The sequence below is a fragment of the Pinus tabuliformis genome, chromosome 7, assembly GCF_031772625.1.
Source record: "Pinus tabuliformis cultivar Carrire ecotype Pingquan chromosome 7, CPIR1, whole genome shotgun sequence".
NCBI lineage: Eukaryota > Viridiplantae > Streptophyta > Pinopsida > Pinales > Pinaceae > Pinus > Pinus tabuliformis.
Genome location: NC_142293.1, coordinates 1,684,501,240 through 1,684,522,626, shown reverse-complemented (window position 1 = coordinate 1,684,522,626; position 21,387 = coordinate 1,684,501,240). Strand labels below are relative to the sequence as shown.

Genomic DNA, 21,387 nt, shown 5'->3' with positions numbered 1-21,387 from the left:
ATATATATATTTCCTCATTTAACTTTGCATATAAGTTTAATTATACAAATAAAAAATCGCTCTTACAATAAAGTTGTTTTATAAATGAAAATTGTAAGTAAAAAAATAACTTAAAAACAATATTAAAAATATTGCATAGTGAATAAAATACACTTTATAATAAAGTTATGAAATAACTTAATTTTATATTAACTTTTACAAAACTTAATTTAAATAAAACCCCTAAACAAGTATATTAGTGCAAAACACATACTAATAGTAAAAATAAGAGTGTTGGTGTAAGTATAAGAGTATTGGCGTTGTTATTGAACTTTGTCTAAAAGTGCATGTTTCAATTTTTTTTTTTTTTTTTTTAACAAAAACTAATAATATTTATTTATTTATATATATATATAATATATATATATATATTATTCAATAACAATAAGGTTAAGTCTCGATTAACCAACGCAGAAAATGAATGTTTCATGTAATAGCTTCGAGACCCCATATACTCTTTTTTTTTTTCAAGTAATACAAATTTATAATCAATAAAGCAAAGGAGGAGAGAATTGACCAGCCATATTAAACCCTATTCGTACAGGATCCAAGACGTAAAGTCTCTCTATTTACAAGTGATACAATTTTACTTTATTTAAAAGGAAAAATCGATTTACAAAGCCTGCTCTGCATACAGGATCCAGGATGGAAGTAGCAGTGACAAGCCTTCAATCTGGCCATGGGATCCAACAAGCTGAAATGACCCAAAAAATAATCCTAGAGCCCAGAATAAACAAAGTTCATATACTTTCTTCCATTGGCTAATTAACCTAGCCACAACGGGAAGCAAACTTAGAACAAAGAATGAATTAATAGCATAACCTTTCAAATTTAAATTGGTGATTTCATGCTGATACTGTGGAGCTTAGCCAGGACTCCCACGAGAGGGGCATTGATATACGTTGTGGGCTCAAGCTTGCTCGGATCGGCCCTGCAATCCTCAAACCTTTCATGGCGATCAGGCCCTCCTACAACTGCACCTGTTAATTCATTTGGGTTCGGTGCTGGTCTGTGGAACCACACCATGAAACCTTCGGTACATGATATCGTTGTCGACTCCACGTATATTGAAACTATTGAAGACCCTCTGTGATGAGCTTGCTGTGGATATTTGTCACCGAAACCCACCATGAAAGACATGCCCACAGGATTTTTACCCAATATGTAATCAACCTGTAAATTTTACAATATTAAACGCAATGTAGTCGATAGCTAAATCATTATTGCATCCAGATAACCAAGGTGGTCTCAGATCAGATGCAGATGCGTAAGAAAATACTTTGTTGGTTTTTTTAACCTATGTAGATATGAAAACTAATTAAATTATAATTTTGAATCTCTCAATGGAGATTTTAATTTTGAATTTCTCAATAGAGACTTTTGTGAATAAAATTATTTAGATATTGTCTTCAAGATCCATCACAAATGTATATATGTAATGTGATGGATCCAGAAAACAGATATCTAACTAACTTTGAATTTCTTAAATTCTGAAAATGTGGAAATAGATACACTAGTATGATAAGTTGTTATGGTCCTTTATTAAATATTTTGCAAAAGGAAAAATCCAATATGTATATGTACTTGTTTTTTGGCAAATGCAATCAGGTTGCTTGGTTCATAGATTTGATCGCCACATTGCAGGGATTGCTTGTATTTTGATAACAAATCACTGTATACTGATACAAGGAATGATATGCTTGTAGCATATTGCGTATTTGCACCATCTCTGACATATAACAATCCTCCTGTCCAAATGCAACAGATTAAACATTGTTAAGGAGCTTAACTTTGAAACCCATAGCATAAGGGGAAATTTTCAATTACCTGGTGTTGTGGAAAGTTTGAAATGAGGACTTTCTGGAAGAACTGAGCAGAGAAATGCTTCTGCTTTCTTTCTGTAAACTTCCAAGTTGGATTCTCCAGAGAAATATAGCTGCCATGTTTTATTATTAGTTTTATGATAATGTGGGTAAGTTGAAGGTCAAGTGACAAGATTTCAAACTTTTATCTCAATTGACTAGATTAAACATTTGGTAATTAATATGATTTATGTAGATATCAACTTACACGAGACATGAGGACTTGAACACCTGGAGATTTGAGATCCCAGCTGAAGTCAGATTCAGTGGAAGTAGAAAAATTCTGCTGAAGTATGTATTTGGTATATTTTGACAATCCAGTTGCCCTATACAGCCATGATGCTGCCCATGCAAGCTCGTCCTGCATATTGACCGAGGAAGAAGAATAAGGCATCATGAAGTTACTCATTATGTACTTTTAAATAATGGTGTGTTAGTAATGTGTATTTAATTTGAAAATATGTGTCATTATGGGGAAAGTATACATCATAGCCTGAGACAGAGCAATAGAAAGGGCATTCTCCATCATATGTTCCACGGTACTGGTCAGCAAAACGAAAGATCTGCAATAATACATTACATATTCAATTATGTGAATGTTATAAAAAATTGAAGGGGATATTGCATTTTTAGATTAATTTAACTTTCAATTTGGAAGAGATTAATCTTATACCAATCTAGCTCTTTTGAGGAGGCGATGGGAATAAGGATTGTCAGCTGTTAGAAAGACAATGGAGGAAGCAGCCAATGCTGCAGCAGTCTCTGCTGCAATTTCTGTCCCTGGAGTGGATTTATCTATTTTGTACAAAGTCCTTGGAGTGTCCATTCTCTCTGGGTTCTGCCAACAGCTATTATCTATTTTGTACAAAGTCCTTGGAGTGTCCATTCTCTCTGGGTTCTGCCAACAGCTATGGTCTGCAATAGGATCTCCCACCTGAAAAAAAAAACAGTTAAACACATGTTCTATGTAAATCTAATTATAGTATTCTCATTAGTTAAAGTTTGCCCTAAAAATCAAAATCATAAAAAAACTATAAATGCTAGTTAGTGTGAGCCTTAGTGTGATTTAAATGCTATAATAATTAGTTTACCTGAACCCATAGCTGGTTTTTACCTGAACCCATAGCTGGTTTTTAGTGGCACTTGCTTTGATGAAATAATCAGTACCCCACCTAATGGCATTCTTAACGTTCTCCAATTCTCTAGCTGCTGCAAGTTCAACTTCATAGTGAAGGGCTCCCCATGCCAACATGGTAACTGTGAATGCCATGGGAAGTCCATACTTCACATTATCCCAGCATCGTAGTAACCTCCCACCAAATCCACCTACACAAAAACACAGTAAAAACCATGCGAAACATCATTGTATCTTTCCAGACTTGTTGAGGATCTGGACTACATATTGGATGCACAAATTATTTGCATGGAGAATGTTGATGGTACCCTAGCAAACCTGTCACTTTCAAGGAAGAGTCCTTAATTCAAATTAAGTTGTGGATAGTTATCTAATGTACCAACTTATCAGGAATTGGTAGGATCTGGACTAAATATTATATTCACAAAATTATTTGGAGAGTGTTAATGGGATCCTTTAAAGCGTAGCAAACTTAATTTAATTTAGAATTCATTGTTGGGTCGGTATTTAATTTACCATTGCATCAATAATCGAGAGGATTTGCCAACCAAGACATGGATTTGACCGTTCAAATTTTTATGAAGAATATCACCACCTTACTTTAAAAACTTAACAAACTTGGTGAAAAATATCATTATTACGTTTTATCATTCCATCAAAATTCATTAGCCAGTTTTCTTTTTAACTTACAAATCTTTTAGATTTTTACCTGGCTTGGGACAATAGTTTGTAATCATGGAAAAATGAAAATTGCTGAGTAGCCATAGAATCTAAAACACGTATTGATCTGAAAGTAGAGCAATTGAAAGTAGAGCGATTGGAATTAATAAGGATACAACAATATCTTTAATACACAATGTTGAAATACCTGCACAGACAATAAGCTCAATTGAAATTGTAAATGAGCGTGGGATACATTGTACATTCAAAGAACAGAAATAATGAAATATTTTCACAGATAATATCTATTTCAAATGTGCTGCCAATGCCCAGATCTCAATGATAATACACAATGTTGAAATACCTGCACAGACAATAAGCTCAATTGAAATTGTAATTGAGCGTGGGATACATGGTACATTCATTGAAATACCTGCACAGACAATAAGCTCAATTGAAATTGTAATTGAGCGTGGGATACATGGTACATTCAAAGAACAGAAATAATGAAATATTTTCACAGACAATATCTATTTCAATTGTGCTGGCAATGCCCAGATCTCAGTGATAATGTAAAACTCATCACTCAGATCGAGAAGTTTAAATAATAAAAAGGGTGAAATTTGGTGGGCAAAGTGCTCATCATGGGAAAGGAAAAAAATATAGTTATTATTTTGTAATGATAATCTAAACCCCCACTAGTAAATCTAGACAATAAGTTTAAATAAAGTGATGGAATTTAATCGGATAACAAAAAAACTAATTACTGTTTTGAAATGATAATCTAAATCCTTATAAGTAAATCTCTAAATTTAGACAATAGGTTTAAAGAACGGCATGGAATAGGAATTTGGTTACCAAATTAACTGCATCTTAATATATATATATATGAAAGGTGGTTTTTTTAGTAGAGTCATTTAGAGATTTGTTTTCGGAATTTATCACATAAATTATTTAAATGGTCAATATTTAGAACTATTTTAAAACTTACTAATATAGTTTTTCAAGACAATTAAATGAGCCACATTAATTGATTAGAAATAAATTTAAATTTAAATGATTTATATAATGGATCCATAAACAAATCTTTGGGTTTTTTTAATTTCTTTGAACACACAAACAATTTCATTTTTTTAATTTCATTTTGAAATTTTTATTTTTAAATATAATTATAAATAAACACAGAATGCATTTCATTTTGAAATTCCTACCTTTTAATCATAATTATAATTGCAACACAAGATACATTTTACACGGCATAAGTAATGACAGAACAGAAATAATGAAATATTTGTACAGACAATACCTATTTTTATCAGTTTGCAATCATAGTCAAAATACCCCAAACGTAAAACAAATAAACTAGAAATGGCTTTAGCCATTAGGGTAGAGCAGACCATAATGATAATGAAACCAGTTTACCAGCAACACTCCACTAACTTCACCAGTGAAACAAATCTGATTTAGCTTGACCATGGCCAGCTCAAAATATAAAAATCTAAGGCAGGCAACCCGTGTTTTTTAATTGAAAAGGCTGCAAATTTTCATGGGAGTAGTCTCTAGACAAGTTTATATGAACTATAGCATCCATTAATATTATTTTCTCATTGTGCAAAGCATTCAGACTTAGATGACAATACCAAAAGGAGTAATTATATTACTACATTTTGCATGTGTCCATCTGTGACAGCAGAATCTCCTCTCCAACTGATCCTGTTCCTACTAGACAGTTTTCCTGAACGTTGAGCTTCCAGAAACAGAATAGATTTATGCAGAGCATCTTTGTAATCAAACTCACCCAACACAAATTGCAAATTGATGATCAGCTGACAGCACTGTAGCAAGAATTATGCAGACAAACCTTCCAACAGTGAGCCTGTAACCCATTGTTGCTGCAACTGATTGCTAAACCCCAACAAACATAAAGGACAACGTGCAGACAAAGCTACCAAAATTGGTGGGTATATATATTTACTTCTCCACGTTGGTGTAATGATGCATAGAACTGATTTGGACTCAAAGAATAAAGTGAAAAAGCAGTGGAATGTTTTACGTGGGGTATCTGCAATTTGGAAGGACAAGATATTGGCTCATTTCAAGGACTAAAAGGAAGTTTGTGAGTGTCGGTTGCCTGAGATGGGCCTGAGATGGGTAGCACGTAGAGGAAGAAAATCCTCTCAAAAACATAAACTAAATGCCAAATAGTGACACTGTCGGCTGCCTCCAAGGACATCATAATCACAATTTCTTTCAAACCTTACAAGAAGCACAAGGTAGGGTCATTAGGGTCTAGTGTGGTTCATTGTCAGAGCAAAAGTGGAGTATATGATCTAACATTAACAAGATATATAGGTGTAGATGTTTCAGAGAAAACAAATTCATCCATTAGAAAGTAAAAAAAAAAATCAAAAAACAATTTTTTTTATTTTTTTTATACGTTAAAAAGTCAAAGTCAAATGAAATCAAATGTTCAAAACAATCCTCATGTATTGAAAAAAATAATAATAATAATAAATAAATAAATATATACAAAGATGAAATGCTAAAATTATGGAGAAAATAAAGGAAGTCAAAAGAAGGATCAATACAAATTATTAAAAACAAGATCACTGAAAAAAAAATTAAATAAATAAAAAATTGTAAATAAAAATAAATTATAATAATAAAAATTAAATGAATAAGTAATAAAATTAAATAAAAAAGAGACTAAAGAATTAGGCAATTTCCAAAAAAAAAACTAGGAATAGAGAGCAGGATCAGTTGCTCCTAATTTTCCAACCTTCATCCCTATTCAGATTTTTATCGTGCTTCTCAATTCCTAAAGGCTCCCTGAACTTCCTATTATGGAATTATCAATTTTGGCTAAAACACAGGAATCTTCAATACATATGTGGTGTTTAGTATTAGACGCATGCTCAGCTAAGGCAGACGAGCGGGATCTATTATGCCTAATATCTACCGCATGCTCTTGGATCCTTTGCTTGATGGAACAACCTATTTCTCCAATATATGGTGTTCCACATGAGCAAGGGACTAAGTAAACACCTTTCATATCTTTGGGGTCAACATGATCCTTGATTGACTTAAGGGAGCTACGAATAGTACTGAGGGGCTTAAAGGAAGCATGCACCTTATTCTTACACAAAATGTGTGCGATCTTGTCAGTGGTTCCCTTTATGAAAGGAAGTTGCACGTAGTTTTCAAAACCAAGGGGATCCTTTTTTGGTTTAGGTCCGAGGCTAGCTTTTCAAAAAGATTTGAGACCTAGGTGTCTATTATAGCCATTATCTTCAAAAAAAAAAAAATATATATATATATATATATATATTAAATTAAATTTATTTTATATTACATTTTATTTAGTAAATTAAATTACTTAAAATTATCTATATTTATAAATTTTAGATAATATTTTATTTAATATTCCTTGATGAGGTGTTTAGGGCTGAAGGTGAAGTGTCAGTTAGAATTCGGGCTAGGGTTCAAGGCCTCTCCCCCTCCTAACATGATAACTGATTAGTGAGTACAATAAACTCAGTCTTGGTAGTGATGCCTCCCTCCTTGCAAGATATATTGCATTAAACTCACTCATGTCAATGCCTCCACAAACTTCGTGAAGGGTGTTATCTCCAAGCTCGCTAAAATGATTTCCATTTTCATTTTTTTCCAATTCCTCCCAATTGTTTCCACCTCCCAACATGACTCTTGCTTGCAACTTCTCTTTCCTTGGTTCTCCTTTTGATAGCTTCTCTCTAACTTTCCTCGTGCCCTCATTAACACTAATGGATGATGGAGGACATGCATAGGTGATCATAGACATAGCCTTTTTCCTCAAGGAAAGTATTAATCTCTTCTTCGGCCTACACTTCGTTCATCATTAGATTTTGAGTCTCCTTTGACTCACTCAATTCTTTCTTCCCTTAGCCACTATGACATGACAGTCTACATGTATCTGACAAGGTGCTATAGGTTGTGGGAGTGTTAGAGGCTCACAGGCTCATTTTTGAGCTAATACTTTTGCCCGCCACTATAAATATCACACTCCCCTTAAAATCTACTCAAAAATTTACGCAGTTGAGGATGAAGGCATACTATACTCTGAGGTTATGGACAATATTGTGGATTGGGATATGGACATTGGAAACACCAAAGACCATAAAAATCATTCATTTCTTATTTTTATTGGCACATTAAACTACTTCTACATAAAGCTATGGTTAATATATGGGATGCTCGAGACAACCTCACACACAAGTTGGAGGAGTTAAAGTTGTTGTTGATGGATTTGGCGGGCCATATTGCTCGCCTTGAAATGGGCTTGCCTCCAGGTTTGACAGTGATACCACATTGCAAGGATTTAGACCACCCAATTGAATTAGACACCTCCTTATCTTCATGACTCAATTTTTTCTTAATTTTTGTTCTATTCATTTTGTCGAAATTTTTTGGATTCTTTGGTTGTAGTGTTCAGGGTTGGTCTCCCCACTTATGGGACAATTTCTTTTATTTTTAGACCAATGCTATTAGTTCTTTGCATACAATCTCAAAATTCGGTATATAATTTTGTTTTTCTTTCAGCTAGTTTTCCCCTCAAAGGGATAGGCAAATTGTACGTTTGTTGGGTGCTCTTTTCCTCATACCATTTTGGACACTAACTGACCAACAATTATCTTGTCTCTGGTGTGGTTTCCCATGTGGCATACCAAAGACAAATAACAACAGTAACAACTGCAATTGTTTTATTAACAATAGAAATCTTAACTTACCAAAAACAAAAACAAAAAGCATTTCATTTAATATAAGTTAAGTTTCATATTTAAAATAATATATAGTTATAATTAAAAGCATGAGAGATATTTATTATGTTATTTTTTTTAATTATTTCACAATGGGACTTAATACCCCTGATGGGGGTGACCTCGATGTTAAGTGAAGGACAGGGAGGGACATTTAACCCCATGCCACATGGCATTAAATGACATGAAGTGTATTAAATACGCCTCATGTGGCGCGCGAGAACAGATAGTTCTCGAAGGGCATTGTGGTATATGTGATATGTGGGTTCTATTGGAAAGTCATTGGATTTGCATGGTAATGGGAAGAGGGAAATTGGTAGGTAATGTCTTCGTTGGAGTGCAAGGTGGATTGCTATCCTTTTCATCCATGGCTCCCCAAACTATAATAGTTAGAATAGTCATCGTTTCAAAGCTTGGATGCTTATCCCCTATCACGGTAGAAACTCGGTTGAAAACGGCTTGGGACCCAGGCTCATGGTGGTCTGCACAGACAGACGACAGGAGTTGAGAATTGATTCAAAGCAATCAACAATTGGCGTTGACGATTATGGTGACTTTGAGAGTGGCCACCTCATTTTCAATCTCACTAGTTAAATCCCCCCCCCCCCAGTCTTCAATTTTGCTCATATTCTTTCTCTTTTCTAGAATGTTAACTTTTGTGATGGAACAGTTATTCGGCTTGGGATAGTCGTGGCTGAGTTTATGGTTGTTGGGGATAGGCCCCTCCTGGTCTCTATCTTACTCCTTTGTTGGTGTTCATTAATTGAGGTCAATTGGGGAGGTAATGGTGTTTTTTATGGGGTTTCCCTTCTTTTCTTTTGGGCCTATGAGTCAATTATTGTTCCAGGTATGGTTATTGTCTAGAATGTTTGTTTCAACCCCTCTCTAGTGCATAATTTTGTAAATCTTCTTAGTCTCCTTGTCTCAGGGTGTGGATGACGATTTCTTTGAGCATAGGGTATGGGATTGGTGACCTTCAATTGAAATTCCACAGCCATGCAATGCCAGTGAGTTCATGTTCACAAATGCATAGGGCCTCACGGCTAGGGAGAAGACCATCAGGCATAAATTCGAGACTTTGGGGAGGAGGTAGACCAATAACCACCTCCATCTCCTGGTGGAATTGATCTCCCACCTCCATTTGATTCACTGGAAAACCGAATTCAACTAGTAAACACCATTCTGGAGCAATTCACATGCAACTAGCATGATGACTAAAATGAAATCATTACTTTCATGAATGACCTTCAACATAACCAATGGCACATGATGGATACACTATTATCCTTGCATTGTGGGCAGAAAAGGATCTAGGCGAGGTTGGACAGATTAGAGGGCGGATTGGCACATTTGGAAGCGCACATTCATGAGGGTCTTCACCCTCCTCTACCTTCTGAAAATGGACCAAACATTCCAGGTGTCGAGCAATCTTATTGATTGGGGATAAATATTGGATGCATTTTGGTTCTTGGGGCCCTTTACATTTTTTGAGTGATCGACATATGATCTCTGTGTTTATTATTGTTATTGTCAAACTATTTTTGCCATTATCTTATGATCAATAAGTTCAGTGAAAATGAAATTAGCAATAGACTAATAACAAACTTCTCATAATATATTCTTATATAAATTAATAAAAATCTCGATTTCAAAACAAAAAAATAACATTATATCTATCTTACTATAAACTAAATTATTATTATATAAATTTTTCCTATTTTAATTTTACTATATAAAATAAAAATAAAACTAAAAATAAATAAATTATATTCACTTTAAACTTCAAAATTCTTTAACAACAATAAAAATAAAAATTATATCTATCTTACTATAAACCAAATTATTATTATATAATTTTTTCCTATTTTAATTTTACTATATAAAATAAAAATAAAAGAAATTAAGTTCACTTTAAACTTCAAAATTCTTTAACAACAATAAAAATAAAAATTATTAAATTAAATTAAAATTATATTTTTACAAAAAATCTATCACATGACACAATGCAATAATCACGAAATTAACTATTATTTTTTTTAATTTAAAAATATATGCAATGTCGCATTTTTAATTGTATCACACCAATCATTGTACTCTTATGAAATCTTCTTGATCTTAAATTTCTAGTCATTTTTAATTGTATCACACCAATCATTGTACTCTTATGAAATCTTGTTGATAATTGTGTCATTTTTAGTCTTTTCGTTTATCCTCTTTAAAAATAAGATACCTAAGTCCCTCTTACGAACAAAAATATTTTGGTGGGTATGAATTTTATCCATTTTTTTATTGTTAGGTCATTGATTAACTATAGAGCGATCACGCTATTGCATTATATTTTTTGTATTAAAAATTTTCAAATTTTTTTATGCATTTCCTAGATTAAATTTTGGTTTCAGATCATTCGTATAATAAATTTGGCTGGTGTATTTTCCGCCGCCACTACCAAGGTAGTTGAGGAATACGTCAATATGTTGTCTTGTTTTTCTCTCTTTCCTTTTTTCTATTCTAGCTGACATTATTGAAATGAATATTATTTTTAAGAGGGAACAATAAGATGGGAACTTATTTTAGTAGGTATGTTTTTTTAATTATTTTTAGAGAGAATAAATAAAATGGGAATTTATTTTAATTTTATTTATGTTAATTTTTTATAAAATAATTAACACATTTATATAAGTTAAATGGTTGATAAGGTATCAAAACACTTACTTTAGGATTAATCTCACATTATTTTCAAAACAAATTATCAAAATTAAGTAAATTATATTATTATTACTATTAACAAATTAATTTATGAGTTAAATATATATACACTTAAAAAAGCATGTAACAAGGTTATTAATCACGGAGATTCATTCCTACTTTACTATTGAAGTTCTTAACCTATAAATAAGTTTTGTTACAATACCATAGCTTAATAATATCACATGTCCAAGAAACCATAACTCTTGTTCATATGACATTTTTTTAATTAATCATTTTAACTGAAAGGTTAGAAAGAAATAAGTAATTTTGAAATAAATCAAAGCCTTTGATATGTGACAACTACTAAAATATTCTAGAATATCCCATTGGGGTTAAATTGCTTCCACCCACCTAATAATTACTGATAGTTAAATTAAAATTCTAAAATTCATATTCCAAAATATACATGCATATTAGCATAATAAATTAATTTTTAAGTGTCTTTCTTATTGTTTCAATGTATATGGCTATGGAGGAATCATCTTCTAAAGTGAGTGATTATATTATTATGCACCCTTTTATCATATAGGTTTATACTTTTGTTTTTGAATATTTTATCTTATGGTGATCTGTATTAGATCATTATATTGTTTATCATCCATTTTGATGCTTTTATAGTGGAATTAGTGGAGGAATCAGCGCACAGAACCATTTTTACTAGCAGGGCCTAGTTTGGCAAATTGGGTTTTTACTAGCAGGACCTAGTTTGGCAAAATGGGGTTTGAAACCTTCAGGGAGTAGTTTGAGGCATAAATTGATACTTTTTTGGAGTAAAAATTTGTTTCTTAAGCACCTCATGCTTTTATTATTCTACACACATAAACCTTTTCAACGATGCAAGAATTGCCTCAATCAAAGTTTGTATGCAAAAGCTATGTCACTTTCGGAAGTTGGCTTTCTTGTTTTAACCACCATAAGTCATGTCAGCACCCATTATTCATGGAAAATGGGCTAGCCACATGATCATGATGAAGAATTTTCTAGAAGAGTCAATGTTGTAACACTAATTAAGATTTGGGGAATCAAATTTAACAACCAATAAGCTATCAAGTTGTGTTATAATTGGGTCATTGGGAGGAAAAGGGGTTCCATCATATTCCAGTGCAGTTTTTCATAGATGAGTAGAGTAGCTAAGAGAGGATAGGAAAGAGAAAACAGAGAGGATTTGTGCATTGCAATATCCCACGGACCACACACCTCACTTCTTTGTACTTGTATCCATTTTCCATTCAAGGAAAGAGAGAAAAGCAACCACACCTTCTAGTTGAATTGTCTCCTCAAAAGATTTCCCAAGTTATATCTTGTGTTAATTTGTGGTTTGTGAGTTTTATTTCATTGTTCTCTATTTTCTACATAATTATAATTTCCATGCATATGCAATAAATAGTAATTTATCGATCCATAAATCTAAAGAAAAATAAATCTTCAAATATAGATTTTGGATTTTAAACATAATATTATCGAATTTATTTTAATACATTGGACTTATTATAATACATTGTTCAATAAAATATTCATAACACTTTACCAATCATATAAAAATAATTTTCTAATCACTTAAAAGTTTTATTCCCAAAGTAAAAAAACACTCTTGTGATACATTGTTCACAACCTAAAACAAATAAATAAAATAATTTGACATGTTTCAACTATTAATTTTCGGATGTTGTAATAAGATGAAATGCAACAAATATATATGTAGAGGGAGCTAGCTTTTGTTTTAAAAAATACTACAAAACTTAATGAAACTTTAGCTTTTTCTAACCATGGAATGTCTAACTTTATCATGTAAATGATGGTATTTTTCTATTAAAAAATGTACTAATATAGAGGACCATTCATATTAGTATAATAGCATTTTTGAATTTTTTTAATAATAATTTTTTTCCAGTTATTAAATTCAACAAAACCCTAATGGTAGGCAGGTGAGGTGAGGTCATTCTTGAATCCGAAGGAAACATGGAATCTTGTTTCGGATTCTTGAGAAAAAATCCTTTAAATAATATGAACATTGTCATATTGGTGTAGGGAAACATGTAAAAGGAAATTTCCCTTCAATACCGGAACTTAAAGTAGTCTATGAAAAAGACAAAGAAGTTACAGAACAACTTTTTTTTGTTGCACCAAAAATACATTGGTAGTCATGAGCATCAAGTATGTCTCAATACCCTACAAAACAATTTAATTCTTATTATTCAAACCAACAACACCCCCAACAAAATTGGATTCATCCTATGCCTCGGGAAGCATGGTCACCACGCAAACTCAAAAATGAACTTGGAAACAAGGATGGTGAGGGTTTGCCTATGGGAAAATGCCAAATTGTCCATATTTTCCATAGCAATATCCACAATATCCTCTACAAACCAAACATCCCCAGCAAGTTCAAGAATCCTATCATACCTAACCTCAATAGCCACAAATTCATAATCACAATTACAATTACCATCAAACCAAATTCCTCCATAACCTACCCAGTTACTTGCATAACTTGTTCCAAACCCCAACAATAAAGTAGCTCAACATGCTTACAATGTTGAGCTACCAAATTTTCCAACTTATATGATTACCCCTCTTGATTTAAATGATATTCATCTTATATTAAGAAAAGCAATTCATAAATATTATCCTATTATTATTGAAGAACAAATTGAGAAGGAAAATGTTAATCAATCAAATGATAATAATAGTTCTATTGCATCACCTCGATAAAGAAAGAGTGTTGAAATTCGCCTAGAACCTAATGGTATTGACTAACAATCAAGCAGTGTATTTTGCACTATGGAAAAAAATTGGAATCAATCTTTGCCAACAGAATTTGACAATTGAAGGTGTTTTGGCACTCCAAAAGGTTATCAAGTGTCGTGAGAAAGATGACCCATTTATCCGTGCTTTCTTGCAGTGGATCAAACTATTAATAGAGAAATTTGACATATAGATAAATTTGACATATAGATTTTTATCATCTTAAAATGAACCTGAATGAGGAAGCCGACTGCATGGAAAATTATGTAGTGCTATTAAAAACCTGGGAATTAAAGGTAGACGATGAGAAAATAATATTTAAGCCACTCCCTTAATGTTGAGCAAGCAGTTAGAAATAATTGGGCTTACGATGCACATTAATCTTAGGATCAGGCATCAAATTTCGTTATTAATACAGGACCTCTCGAATCAAGCTCCATATTAATTAAGACCCAAAAAGGTGTCATATTAACTTGGAGAATCATGCTTTCATGGCCACATGGAGCAGTGATGTAAGCTTGGAGTCGGCACCAGACAAATGGATTAGCAATGATTTGATTAATGGGGAAATTCAAATGTGTGAAACCATAATCTCTGCACCATAGTACATGTTTGGCCATGGACAGTTCTTTGAAATTCAGAGGTTTTGTGCTCAATCCTTAATGGACCCGATGCAAGTGGCTTTGATGAATGCATCACGCTTCAATGCAGCAGGTTTCCGGAATGAGGGAAGTATCAACGCTATATATGGAGAACGTGGGAGCTTATGTTATCATCACATTGATTCATCAATTTCGGGGATTACAAGCAGTAATGGAAAGAATTGAGGGTGAAGTCGGTGAGGAGCTCGACGTTCACATGTTCAGGATAGCAAGGGAATTAGATTTCCTGATCGCACTAATCTCTTGTAATGTAGAGATGCAATTGATAGAAACTAGAGCAATCAATGAGTTGCTCTCCCATTAGCTCGAGTTGCTGAAGAAAAATTTGGATCGTCTGCAGTTGGTCGTCGAAACGCCAGAGTTTTAGGTCAACAATTTAGGGAGGAGAGTGGAAGAGAATGGCATGCCACGCAAATAGGAAAACAACAAAAATCAGGAGTTAGCTATGAATACGGAGCAGATAGACGAGGATATCACGAGCGATGATATTCCACGAGAGAGCCACGAGCATCCCATCGAGGATGATGACGGAGTCCAAGTCACTCCAGCTAGGGAGGACTTGTAATGTCTTTTAAATTTTAATTTGGTTATATGTTTTGTCATTATGTAGTGCTTAATGGAGTATTTTGGAGAGTGTATGGGAGTAATGTTTTCAGCATAATAGTATGTAGTCTAAAAAAATCTTTGATGTAATGTGGTATCAATTGTGGAAAACAATTGCAAATATCATGGCACATGTTGTAAAAGGTCTCGGCCTTCAAACCAAATTATTATAATGCAAAATATAGATTTTCCTTTAAAAAAATAGTTCTATAATTTGCAATAAAACAAATATTAAAGAATCATACATTAGCTTACAGAAAAAAAAAAAGAATATAAAACAATTTGAATATGATTTATTGGGTGAATTAAAGAATCTTTGTATTAAAACTCATTTAATACAAAAAATAAGAGATATTCCAATCCATGCTAAATAGTTAGGAAATCATGCCTATGAAAACCAAGAAGAACAAAAAATACCCACAAATAATATAAGCAATTGGAAAATTAAAAGATATAATGTCGAGTAAAATCTTTATAGAAAAATGTGTTGATCCTTGTAGCCTTATTATTAAGATTCACAACAATAACATTCTAATTGCAAACATGTTAATCAATCTAGAGTTGCAACTAATGTCATCACAAAGGAACTATGAATTAGTTACAGTTATCTAATCTTCATCACACACCTACAGTTTTACAATTAATATATATATGTACAATGAAACTTGAAGGAACAATAGAAGATGTTATAGTCTCTTTAAATTATTTCAAATATCCTATGTATTTTAAATCTAATTTGGTTGTCATCATTTATCTTAGGAAGACCATGGTTAACTATAGTTGAGGCGTTAATCAGTTGTAAATATGAGACATGAAATTTTCATATGGAGATTTAGATAAGAAATTTATTTTGTATTCACTTACAAAATCATTAACTAAATTAGAAAATACACAATAGCTTGATGATGCAAATAGTGATGAAGAAATAGTACAACCAATCTTAACAATTAACCAAGCTATGAATTTAAAAGAGGATCTTGAAAAACTTCTAATCACAAATTTTACTAATAATTTTGTGATTTAATTCAACATATTGGGGGAAGTTTCTTTTGATCATATCTTGGATAAGAAATTTTAGGAAAATTGTACTATATATACTCTATCAACACTAATCGGTTATACGTCTTTTATTAATTCAATATTAGAATCTTATAGTACCCCTCTTGAGATTAAACAAGGAAAAAATTTAAACATAAATTCTAAATTTGAGGAATTTCATAAAGAAAGCTATTTCAAAAACTACATAAACATTTTGGTGCATTTGAATGGGAGTATAATGATATGAATGGAATCCATCCTAACACATTTATATTTAGGAAATTTCTCGACCAATCAAACAACCCCGAATATATATGAATCCACTTCTAAAAAAATTGTAATGGAATTAACGGCCATATATTACATTTTTTATAATCAATGGGTTTCACATTTAGTAATTGTTCCTAAAAGGAATGGTGAGTGGTGAGTTTGCATAGGTTGTTGTGAATTAAATAAAGCACCTTAAAATACCATTTTCCTCTTCCATTTATAGATCAAGTTTTAGATACTTTATCAAGAAAAAACAAAAACAAAACAAAACTTTTATTGATGGATTTAGTGGTTATAATCGAATTCAAATCACTCTAGAAGATCAAGATTATACCACATTTACATGTGCATGGGGGATATATTCTTATAGAGTATTACCCTTTGGGTTATGCAATGCTCTTACTACTTTTCAACTTGTTTTAGATATTTTTTCTCACTTGACTCATAATTTTGTGGAGGTTTATAGGGATGATTTTACTATTTATGGTAATTTTTTTGACAAAGAATTGGAAAATATTGAAAAAAATGATTAGGCATCAAGAAACTAATCTTTCATTAAGTAATGAAAAAATCCATATGTTACTTGCTAAAGGAATTGTTTTTGTTCATTCTATATTGTCTACAGGAATCAAGGTTGGTCCAACAAAGATAGAAGTCATTTCTAAACTTCCAGTTCCAAAGACTAAAAAATATGGAAGGATTTTCTTAGGACATGCGGGTTATTATAGGAAATTCATAGAAAATTTCACAAAAATAGCATCACCATTGTTTAAATTGCTCATTAAATATAATGATTTTTTTAGAATATATCTTGTTGCACTGCTTTTGAAATATTGAGAGAAAAACTTTCCACAACACCTATTTTAAGAGGGAGAAATTGGTCTCTCCATTTTCACATATCCATTAGTGCCTTGGATACAACTCTAGGATCAATATTAGGACAAAAGGAAAGCCAAATTTCTTATGCCATTATTTTATTAGCAAAAATTTAACACATGATAAATTAAACTATACATTATTAGAAAAAATATTTATTGTAGTTGTACAAGCCATAAATAAGGTTAGACATTATCATTGTTTATGGGACTTTTATTCAGAATGACCATTCAGCTACTTGATATTAATGAATAATCCAATTATAAATGGTAGAATAACTAGGTGGCTTATATTGCTATAGAAATTTAAAATCACTATTTTAGATAAACCTTGAAGAGAAACTACAATTGCATATTTTCTTTCTAAATTCATAATGAAGGTGAAATAATTCTTGTAGATTGTGATTTTCCTTACAACACTTATTTGCAATGTCTACTAAATCTCCTTGGTTTGCATATATTTCTAACTACTTGGCCATAAGAAAGTTACCGTTACACCCTTGACCTAGAGAAAAGCACAATATTTTCAAAGTAGGATATTCGTGGATTTGACGTGATCTTTTTCGTATAGGACTAGGTTTGATTATCCGACAATGTCTATGAAAATATCAAGTGTTTGAAATATTAAAATCATTCCACAATGAACCATGTGGAGGTCATTTTGTCAATAAAAGATCTTATTACAAAGTCCTCCACCTATGATATTATTGGTCTACTCATTTTGGAGATGCTAAGAAGTATGTAAGGAGTTGTTATCACTCTCAACACATGGGCCACCTAGTGCAAATGGTGAAATTCCATTACAACCTTATGTACTTATAGATCCTTTTTAAAATGGTTTTAGATTTCATGGGATCCATCACTCCAACCTTAAGGAAAAAGAGATATATTTTGGTGTGGACAGATTTTGTTAGTAAATCGATAGAATTTGAAACACTCCTCTGAGCTCTTAAATAAACAATTGTAGAATTCTTATTTGAATACATATTCACTCACTTCCTAGGGAAATTGTTTCAAATTAAGATTCCCAATTTTACTTCAAAGGTTGTCCAAACTATAGTATGGAAGTATTGAATCAAACATCAAAAATCTTCTCCAAACCACACACAAGCTAATGGGTTGGTGGAATCCACCAATAAAGTTCTAGAAGCTTGTAAGCAGAAATTTCATTCATATGGTCAAGGTTGAAGACCACAATAGAGTAGACTAAAATAGAATTAACGCAATCAAAAAGCCACAAGAATTCTTAATGAATTGTGAAGTGGGGCAAGAAGACTTACCTAGGAGAATGAAGGTTTGTTAATATCTATTAAGCGGACCTTCTCCTCCAAACCCACACTTGAAATTTTATATACAGCCAGCAAACAAGAAAAATATAGCAATATACTCAAAGAAAAATGGAATGCTTAAAATGGAGTAAATGATCAAAACAAGTTAGAAAAACATATACTAAATTATAGTAACACCAAATTGGAACAAGAGGAAAGAGTTTCTTAATGATCAAATATAATAGTAATATATAGGTAAAGGTATCACCTAGTTCTCACACAAGGGACTAATTAGAACTGTCATTACAGTCCCTCTACCCTATGTCATTTAAGGTCTCTTCATTGAATATTCTATGTGTTAATCAAATAGATAAAAAGGCTCCTCTCAGGGATTGAAAGCAATAATAAGGTTTGAAAGCAAGAGTTTCCTTATTGGAAAAAGGGACTTAAAAGGCAAGGGAATTGTAGATGGTCTGTGGAGAAATCCCAAACATAAGGATTATTGATCAATACTTGTGATCTCCTCTTCCCATGGCATGAAAAGAAACCCTAAAAAAGTGGTTAGATTTGTTGGCATATGGGTTATAGGTGGGTTTTATTCAAACCAATGAACCCTGCACATTTAGTCAAACCCATAAACCCTACTCCTAAAAGCGCAATAATGTGCATATTTTATTTTTTTTAGTGCATTTTGAAGATGTTGGTTTCTTTGAGGAGACTATTATATATACATACTTTTTCCTTTTGGGAAGTCATGTGCATATGCATTATGTCAAAACAAGAAGTGTGTATGTGAACTTACATAGTGCTTTTTAGAGATTTCTTTTGTAAAAAATATCTGCAATGGGGTTAGGGATAATTAAATCAGGCCAATATGAGCATCTCCATGAAAATGTGGGAAAATATGCTATAAAAATGCCCCCCAATGTGTGAGGTCAGAAGGGTATTTGATGGTCGATATACATTATACAAAATTGAGAGGAAGCTATCATATTCACCCAAAAGGATTTCTCTAGACAACAGACAAAACAATACCTACAAAAAGAAACTAAGTTAAGACAACCCATTTCCCAAGTTGGGCATACCCACACTCAAAGACAGAAAAACATGGCCACCAAATAAAGTACATTGTGGATCCATGAATATATATGAAAAATGATGATCATGGACATGAAGCGAATACACAATGGATCCATGTCAATAAATCATAGCCATGAAAAACACACAATGGAGATATATCTCAGTGTATAAAGCATGAGGATATATGGAGCAATTTAAATACCAAAAGCATGTGAATAGAAGTGGTATTGTCCAACAACTTGAATGTCAACATGAAAGACACCACTGAAGTGGAGAGAAACATAACCAGTAGAGTGTCACTGATAGAAACTAGTGATGTTGTCAGTCGAATAAATATGGTAACATAACTTGAGGTCTTCATATCAATTGTCTAAGGTACAAAATACACCATGTAAATAGAAGAGTTGGGTTCAAACATGGGAGAAAAAATTTGATTGTTGGTTATTGATGTATATTATTCACAAATGCAAGAAAAAACCACCATTGATGATAATGGGTGTCAAGGTACCTAGTACATTCTAGCAAATGTGAATAGATGTGTTGAAGTAGAACGCCTATAAAATCTATTGATCAGTGGATATTGATATATTCCCCCTGTCAATATTAATGGAATCTGTGATTGATGACTTCAAAGCCCAAGTTACTAAATGAGACTTTTTTATTTATTTTTTGGTCAAGGAAAAAGTAAAGCTTCTAGGGTGTTGTTCAAGTTCCCTCAAAATTTTTATAGAGGTGTTACTCCTCTTATAATTCACTAAGATATTGAAAATAAATCAAAGCACAGAATATGATCATTAGCACATTCACTTATGAGTGGACTAGGCGTTTTAAAAGGATAATAAAATAATAATATCATAAATAGATAAGATTGGTAATTCATTCCATGGTATACATTCATCCATACATTATGAGGAAAACATATTTCAAGAAAATCAATAGATAGAAAGTAGAAAAATGGTCAGAATATTCGGATAATTATAAAATGATTTCATTCATTTAAATATCATAAAGAGCCATAAGAGAATATTCATGAGATTTCAATGTTCATTTAGAAGTTTCAAAACCATAAATGACTTTGTAACACCCCACCCACATTTACCTGCTTTAACTTTCTCACTAGGATAAACATGAGATGAGAGTTACTATGCATGACCCGACTTCCAAGATGCACTTATGGAAAATGGAGTCCACGTGTCCAAAACTAACTGCAACACCTCGTGACACATGATCACACTATTATCAGCCTAACTTGACCCAACACTATTTCATTTCAGTTTCATTTCCTTAAATTTAACACAAATTTCTATTTTTGGCAGTTTTTCGGGTCCCAAACTTTCGAGGTCGTTTTGAGGGCCTAAACGACATTTTCAGGAAAAATAAAGAGACTAGAAAAGTGTTGTGATTTGTATTATAGATTCATTTTTTGGCCTCGTCATGGAGATCTTCAAAACGAGCTATTATCATAATCAAACGGAGATCGTATGCCAAAGTTACGACCCCAGGAAGTTGGCAATCCAAATTATTCATTTATACAAACACTTTGTGACTATGGTACTTGTAGGTCATGAATGCATATATGTTCACTGTTTTAATAGCTCATCAGAGA

At 32.4% G+C, this 21,387-nt stretch overlaps 1 protein-coding gene across 1 annotated transcript; it reads right to left on the bottom strand.

Moving 5' to 3' along the window:
• Nucleotides 1–630: 630 nt before the first annotated feature.
• Nucleotides 631–5,583, bottom strand: LOC149254969 (endoglucanase 16-like). Its single transcript, XM_089454896.1, has 9 exons — nt 5,495–5,583; nt 4,116–4,129; nt 3,016–3,227; nt 2,575–2,835; nt 2,387–2,464; nt 2,110–2,262; nt 1,867–1,975; nt 1,624–1,787; nt 631–1,212 (listed from the first exon to the last, which is right to left on the bottom strand). The coding sequence occupies exons 1-9, from the start codon at nt 5,581–5,583 to the stop codon at nt 871–873; spliced, it is 1,422 nt and encodes a 473-aa protein (XP_089311022.1). The 3' UTR covers nt 631–870.
• Nucleotides 5,584–21,387: the final 15,804 nt, after the last annotated feature.

What these genes read in the sequence shown, in the direction of transcription:
- LOC149254969 (XM_089454896.1), bottom strand. Translation starts at nt 5,583, where the DNA reads ATGGGTTACAGGCTCACTGTTGGAAGGTTTGTCTGCATAATTCTTGCT. An exon ending in CAAACTTTCCACAACACCAG is followed by an intron (nt 1,788 to 1,866) that starts GTAATTGAAAAT and finishes GCATTTGGACAG; the next exon opens with GAGGATTGTTATATGTCAGA. An exon ending in TTGCATTTGCCAAAAAACAA is followed by an intron (nt 1,213 to 1,623) that starts GTACATATACAT and finishes TAAAATTTACAG; the next exon opens with GTTGATTACATATTGGGTAA.